The sequence below is a fragment of the Phaseolus vulgaris genome, chromosome 1, assembly GCF_000499845.2.
Source record: "Phaseolus vulgaris cultivar G19833 chromosome 1, P. vulgaris v2.0, whole genome shotgun sequence".
NCBI lineage: Eukaryota > Viridiplantae > Streptophyta > Magnoliopsida > Fabales > Fabaceae > Phaseolus > Phaseolus vulgaris.
The window spans coordinates 41,028,456-41,036,665 of NC_023759.2; the positions used below are offsets into that span (position 1 = coordinate 41,028,456).

General features: G+C 34.5%; 1 protein-coding gene across 1 annotated transcript; it reads right to left on the minus strand.

Annotated features, from left to right (window-relative positions):
- Positions 1-694: 694 nt before the first annotated feature.
- Positions 695-2,526, minus strand: LOC137814274 (cytochrome P450 94A1-like). The gene is made up of 2 exons (XM_068616907.1): positions 828-2,526; positions 695-790 (listed from the first exon to the last, which is right to left on the minus strand). Exon 1 carries the CDS (start codon positions 2,404-2,406, stop codon positions 865-867), a length of 1,542 nt encoding a protein of 513 aa, XP_068473008.1. The 5' UTR covers positions 2,407-2,526; the 3' UTR covers positions 695-790; positions 828-864.
- Between the last annotated feature and the right edge of the window lie 5,684 nt (positions 2,527-8,210).

An 8,210-nucleotide genomic window follows, 5' to 3' on the forward strand; every position in this document is an offset into this window, starting at 1 on the left:
AAACAAAATCGTAAGCCTTTTTTCTTGTAATTGCCCATTACTCAACAAATTGTTCTTCAGTTTTGGAACACAGAATACCCCTGTCTGTAATTATCTGTGTTATTCCATTTACTTGCAACGGTATATTACCCTTACCTGATACAACCATGCTTGTGTTGTTACCCAGCTTCTTTAATTCTCTAAAACTTTCATCAAAATATGAGAAATATTCCTTTTTCCCACACATATGATTGCTACACCCTGACTCAAGAAATCACACATCTGTTGTATGGGCTTTATTCATATCCATGTAAGCCATCAGTAACATTGCTTCTTCAGTTTCTACGTAGTTGGCCTCCTCCTTGCTTGGACATTCCCATTGAAAATGGCCTCATATGTTCTTTGTTGTATCCTTGTGAATGATCGTCTCCACTTCTCTGATCGCTAATGTGTTTTCTACGGGCATCTGTGAGGCCAACACCTTCTGTTGCTGCAGGAACCTCATTTTCAACCATGCCCCCAGTACTCTTTAGAGCATAAGCATTGCCCAATGACCATAGTGCCCATCAAATTTCGAAATTGTTGACTGCACAAATGAACTTTTTGACATGATTTTCTCTTGTAGAAGACTACTACTTCTAAGTTTAATCAGACCCGTAATGGAGCTATGATACCAAATGTTAAAATACATATAAACATTTTTTAATAGTGGATATAATGAAAAAAAATGTTCTATTTTATTGAATAATAGATGGCTATTATATAACTTTGCAGAATAAACAATATGACTACTGATTAATCAAATTAAAACCTATAACAATAGGTATTTATTGTTGAATGGTAAAAACATAACTTCTAGAATAAATCTTAAGAAGAAGTTGGGTATTAATTGGAGGCTTCCCTCTCAATGATCTTCACAGGAAAACCACCTTCCATCTGGGAGGAGAGGAAGGAAATGAAGTTCGGCTCCACCCCTTCAGCCACCGTGGGAACAACCGTGAAGCGCCGCAGAATCCCAGCCACCATACTCTGCATTTGCATAAAAGCCATTTCCTTCCCCAAACACATTCTGGGACCAGCTTGAAACACAGGATAAGTGAAAGAATCTTTTCCCACAAACATCCAGTTTTCGGATTCATCCTTCTGCAACCACCTCTCTGGCTTAAACTCCGCCCAATCCTCACCCCAAATACTCTCCAGCCTCCCCATGGCGTACACGTGATACGTCACCAGCATCCCTTTCTTCACCACCGTCCCATCTGGCAAAACGTCGTCGTCCGCTGCTTCCCTGGTGCCCATCGGCACCGGTGGGTACAGCCTCATGCTCTCGCACAACGCTGCGTGCGTGTAAACCATATGCTTTACTTCATCATACACCGGAGCCTCCGATTTCTCCATTATCTCCTTCATAATCTCCTTCTCCACTCGCGGGTACTTCGACAGCAGCCAGAAAAACCATGTCAGCGCTGCTGACGTGGTATCCTTCCCTGCCAATATGAAGCTTATGACTATGTCCGTCACAAAGTCTTCGTCAGAGTGCCCCGAACTCAAGAACCGCGAAAGCATGTCCACCGATTCAAGGACTTCCTTCTCCTTCAGCTCCTTCTTCTTCTCTCTCACTATGTTCTTCGCGAACTCGTGCACTTCCCTCACGGCCATTCGCAATCGCTTTTCCGAACCTATGTTAAGCGCCCTCTTCACTTTCCACAACGGAAACAGTTCGCGGAACCGTTTGGTAATTATCTCTGCCGCTTCTTCGTACGCCAACGCGAACTTGCTCCTTTCAACCGACGGTCTCAGGTAATCCGCGTCGAAGCCAAAGGCGATTTTGCAGATGTTATCGAACGCGAATCGTTGGAGGATGTCTTGGAAATCAAGGGTCTGGTCTTGTTGTGCCGCTGAAGCCATGATGGGGAGGAGGCGGTCGGAGAGTTCGGCATCAACCACGTCTTCAACGAACTTCCGGATAGACTTTGTGTTGAATTCGTGGCTCGCAACTTGTCTTTGGAACTTCCAAGTTTTGCCGTCGGCATTGAAGATTCCCGAGCCGAGGAAATCGGACATGGTGCTGATGAGGAAATCGCCTTTTTGGTAGTTGGAGAAGCGGGTCTTGAGAATGTGTTCCACGATGGCAGGGTTGCCAGTCATCACTTGGCGGTGGCCCATTGGGCGGTGGAAGATGAATGTGGCGGCGGGTGAGCTTTGGACTATATCGGATAGCCACTGGATACGGCGGTTGCCCATGCGTTTGAGGGCGAAGTAGGAACCAACGAGTGGGTACGATTTTGGGATAGTGAGGACATTTGTTGTTGGAAGAGGTTGTTTATTCTTGAAAGTTGAGGAGAAGAAGAAGAGGATGGGAAGGATAAGGAAGAGGAAGAGGAAGAAAGGAGCTAATAGCTGAAGATTCAGAAGAATCTCAATCATTTTGGTATGTGTTGTAGATAGATCTTTGTTTGAACTTGTTGGATATGTTGGTCTTCAAGGAAGAATTGTGTATATATAGAGGGCGTGGAGAACATGTAATGAACTTTTATTACAACTTTTCTTGACTTTCTGTTAGCTTTTTTGGGTTTGACCAGAGGGTCATACATTAGGCAAAAGCAAAATCGTCATCTTTTTTGTTTCTTTCTTCTTAATGTTCGATTTTATTATCAATTTTTAAAGTTTGACCAGTATCTAAACCTAAAATACACATTTTCTCGTGAAAGCAAAATCGCCACCTTTTACTTTTCTTTTAACGTGCGATTTTTCTCTAATTATAAAGTTTAACATGAATGCCTAGACCCACTTCCTTCAGTAACCAAAATATTATTGTATTCTCGTACAAATTAGTTATAAGTTATACCTGGGACTTTGAATATACAAGCACTTTAACACTGCAACACACAAGATATATTTAAAAAAATATATTAATTATATTTTTTTGTTCAGAAACAGAATTGTGAAAATAAAAAATCAATTTGAAAATGCATACATATGGATTTTTTTTAATAGGTAGTTATAAGAATGATAATGAAAAAATGATACACCTAGAAACGAGATTGATAAAACATATAAGAACTCTGGTAAAGAATAAAACATTAAATATAAAGGTATTTTTGTGTAGCTTACAAATTTTGAGTGTTATTAAGTTAACACATTGAAAATAATGAAACACATAAAAAATTTATAAGTAAAAACATAAAAAGTTTATAAGTAAACGTGAAGAAGCAAAGAACAAAATATTAGATTTTTTTGTTATTGTACATGTTTAAATGATAATGGAAAAAAAATAATATATATGTACTAACCCGTCATCGAGCATTGTTGACCACTAGTAATGATGAGGCCACGTAAGCTGGGCTCACGAGAGGCATGAGCCAATGTCTTGTAAGGCACGTGAATCAAGGTGTCGAGGAGTGGTCAGGCGTCGATCACCAGGATGTGCTGATGTGTTCTCGGTCGTGCAGTGAGGACGATGAGAGATCGGACATCAGTGACTCAAACAGTAGAGTTGGCCCGTAAAATGTGGACCCCAGACAACACATCCCAGTTATCAGTTAGGGAGAAGCCTAGGTCACGAGGGTTCATGCGTGTGATGTGGATGACACGTTCAGGCGTAACACAAGCATAAAGCCACTGGAAAAGATACGACCTGTGAGGGTCACGTTCCAGGAGTGAGTTGCATGCATGGCACGTGAACAACTAGGACGCTCCCAAGACGGGTGACCCCAGAGATCAGGTGCACGAGGAGTCATCCAGGTGGTCATCCCGTCAGAAGTTGCACTCCAGTTAGGGAACCCCACGCGCTAGGTTATCCTAAGAGTGGGTAACTGCGGCGTTGGGGCCCACCCCTTAGAAAGCCTATTTTGGGTAACGAAAACAATGGAAACCCTAGGTTATATAAAGGGAAGTAACAAACTTAGTAAGGTACTCTATTTGCGCTGCTTAACACACACAGTTACACAGAGCTTTTACGCTTAATAGTTTTGGTATTTCCTAACCCTAATATTTACTTGAGTGTTGGAGTGCAAACGACCTCTAGGGCGCCCTTTGTCTTTGTGTTTTCGGGAAGGAAAACACGAGTGAATGCAGAGATTCTTGAGCGTGAGATTGTCGTAGATGCACGAAGACGTTTTCGATCAATCGACCGGAACAAAATATATATATATATATATATATATATATATTCCAATAAAAAAGTGAACTCAAGTATAAGATGGAGGCAAAGATATATGAACATTTCACAACAAATCTAATTGATGCATAAACTATGTTTTATAGGGAGCATTTATGTCCTTATTAAGACAACCTTTAATAGAAAAAAAATTGTGATTTGTTGAATGAGGTATCAAGACAGAGTGCATGTTGCGAGATATCCACAACTTAATTAACTACCATTGTCATACATAATTAAATTATATGATCGATGGTATGATTATGGTGAATTTCAAACTCTTCGACTATTCTCACATCATTATCATTTGTTTCTCTTGCCATTTACAACTATTTGTTTACTTAGTGTTATAGTCTACGTAACATTTACAAGACTCATGAAGTTTAGTTGATCCAATTAAAAATGAGTATTGTTAGTTTACTAATACATAATTGAATTTCATAGCGACCCTCATATACACACTAAATAATACTTATATATCCGTAACAAAATAGAGAAACCAATTCAAAATAAACTTAAAAATACATTTTATTGTTATTACTTTAATTTATTAATAATCTTAGTGCTATTGTTTTTTATTTGTCAAATTAACCACATTATGTAAAATATAATATATGTGCTTATAAAATGAATGCAAATATCTTTTACAAAATAATTACAAATATCTTAACAAAATTAAAAGTTACAAATTTGTAAATCTATGATTTTATTTTTTTAAATCAAAATTTTAAATAAAAGACAAAAAAGTTGATAAAATAAAAAGATAAAAATCGTGTTTAAGTACACAATTTCACTAAAAAAATAAAATAATAAAAATAATAATATGTTTAAGAGTACGATTTAAAAAATATATAAAAGTCACATTTTAAAGTACGATATATAGCTTTGATGAATATAACCCATGCTTGTAAATCCGACTTTTTTTTGTTTTTATTTAAAGTTATCCTTGTAAGCATAATTTACCTAAATCATTAAATTTTTTAATTCTATCCATTTTAATAGTAAATACAGTAAATTGTATCAATTTTAATAGTAAATACTATAAATTGTAGAATTTTCTTAAAAAGAAGTTATTGGAGAATATATGGAGGTAAGGACTGGGGTGAGCTTAACCCACATGGGGCTGTCTAGAGAAGCTTCAGTCCTCATAGTCAAGCTTCTAGAAAATACTGTTCCACTGCGCTCCAATATTTTCTCACAAAATATCTTAGAAATCAAACTAAAATTTGATTTTATTTTTAATGATAAAAAAGTGGTTAGGTCTAACATTATATATATTCTTAGTTAATCTAATCATTTACAAACACATTAATAAAATAAAGTTTTATAATAAATGAAAAATGATTTATTTTCAATTTTGTTAAAGGTCTTTTTTTATTTTATTTTATCTAAAATTTAATATCTGAAACTTAAATAAATGGGATAAAAAAATTCTACTGTTCAGCTTATCACAATGCCTTATTTCTCAAGTAAACGTGAAGGTTAAGCATAATTATTAAAAGAAAGTGCATGTTAACGTTATATACTAATAAAATAAATAAATAACCAAAAGCAAAAGCACAAGAGGAGGTAGTAACGAAGGTGACAACATAAAACTGAACAAATATTTATTCTGAATAGTTCAGAAGAAAATTAAATCAAAACCAGAACCCGTTACTTCCGTTAATATACCTTCAAAGGAAATACATTAGAGACAAATACAGAGAAATTTCAGGATTGGAGATGATTGAAATCAATTGGGTGTTTTTGGATTGAATTTAAGAGAAATAAATTTTTAACTAAAATAATTTCTGTTGATTTGGATTAGTTTTGAATTTATTTTTTGAAGACTCAGAACCAAATCAAATCAATTAATTCAAATGATAAAGATATCATATATATTATGCAAAATGCACACATTTTATTTTAAAAAGAAAGAAAAATATATTATTTTATCCAAAATTTCACACAAACATTAACAAAATAATTATAAAAATCAAATGTATGATTGTGCCAATAATGATTAATTTTTTAAAAAAAAATCATATTGTTAATTTCACTATAATTCATTGGATTTGTAATTAGTCCCTAAATTTGATTAGTTTAATTTGAGTTAAATTTAATTAGATTAAAAAATTCAAACCAATTTACTTAGTTTTGCTTATTTTTTTGAGTTAATAGGATTAGCGGAAAGTAATAAACACTATATGATGAAAATAAAAACCAAGCCTTGGTAGTAGTTGTTGGAGCAAACTCTGTCAAAGTACATGAATAAAGAAATATGTTTTATTTTAAAAAAAAATTAGTAAAAGAGATTTATTTTTAAGTGATTCATATATAAAAGGAAATTATATATCTACATTTATACCTATATATAAAGGGATTCCTGTAACACCCCATAATTTACATATAACTATTACAATACCGGTTCTTCTACATATTTCTATATAAGCTTACAGTTTTTCAAAATATTCCTAATACATGATTAGGATTTATAGAAATACAAATATTTACATATCCACAGCTCAAAATAAAACTCTGTAACCTCTAAGGTTCTCCTGCTCCTGTATGGTCATCTGCTCGTGTACATAGTACAATCATCGCAGTTCAAACACAGCAAGAAAAGCAAGGGTAAGCGACTAAAAATAGAATTTTATAATATACACACTTAAATCCAAAGAGAAAACCAAATTACATGATCAATTTATCAAATTATTCAATTTTCTTCTAATCTCAACAATAAAACAATCACATAGATCTCACATGGATCTACACATCCAAAATATTCAACAAACAACGTCTTCCGGAAGACCCGTATTAAGTAAGTCCTACCAGAGACTAACACCTGATCCAAAGATTACCAGCGAATCCAACAGAAAGAATCAAGGTAAGTTCAATACAACCCAAGCCGTGCGTCTCATATGTCACGGTGTGCATGAACTCCCCCATCAGCTTCTCACCACCTGATATCTTAGTCTATGTGACTTAGATCATCAGTGAAGCTCGGAGATCTCTGTTACCACATAGGCATCAATACTTAATACACAGCAAACATCAGTCCATACATTATCCCAAATGTATGAATTTAATTTCATACCATTCTGTCATACAATATCATTCAAAAAGTGATCCACAACATTCAAGAGTGTAATTAACATAAAAAACAACACTTAAATATTAAACCATCAAAATATAATATTTTTACAAATTTAAATAATATATAAACAAACAACCCAATATATAAACACACAACATCCCTGCAAGAAAATTGAATATTGGGACCACATCCCTTCCGCGTTCAGATCTTCTATCCTAGGGTGCTATTAAAAATAAAATTTAGCTCCCCTTACCTTAATTGCTTGCTTTCCAAGCAACTTCTAGAATTTTATTTCCCACAGTCTTGGATAAACTTCAAGATTTACGGGCCTAATGCAAGTTATCCAAACAGAACAAAAATTCAGTATATAATAGAATAAGTTGAGAGGATTAAACTTCTCAACTGACCCCACAAAGATTGATGACTAAATCCTAAGGTAAAATAGAGAACAAAGGATATTTAGAGTAGAACAAAGGATATTTAGAGTAAAAATGAACTGTTTGAAAATCTGATTGGGTAGAAATGTTCCTTAACTCCTCTGCTACAGCGTGTATGATCATATTCTAAAATAGATGAGGTATGAAGTGAGAAATTAAGAGAGAAAGGAGAGGAGAGAAATTGGTAGAGAGAGAAAGTGAATTGGGAGAAAGAAGAATGTGAGGCACCTGTTTCTGTTTCTTTAAAAAAAAGTGCCGTTACAATTCCCTCTTAACTGCTCTTAATTTTTTTTCCTATTTTATCCTTATATTAATATTTAATTTTATTATTGTATTATGGTCATTGTGTCATTTCTTATTCTCCTCTTAACTGCTCTTAATTTTTTTCCCATTTTATCCTTATATTAATATTTAATTTTATTATTGTATTATGGTCATTGTGTCCTTTCTTATTTTTTCTACATTATTTGGTATACGTGGGGCAATTTTGAATTGAAAGAGAGGTGAAAAAGCGGTTTTGAATTGAAAGAGATGTGGAGGAACAATTATGAATCGAAAG

Bases quoted from the DNA above. Each gene is read 5' to 3' on its own strand.
- LOC137814274 (XM_068616907.1), bottom strand. From the start codon at position 2,406: ATGATTGAGATTCTTCTGAATCTTCAGCTATTAGCTCCTTTCTTCCTC.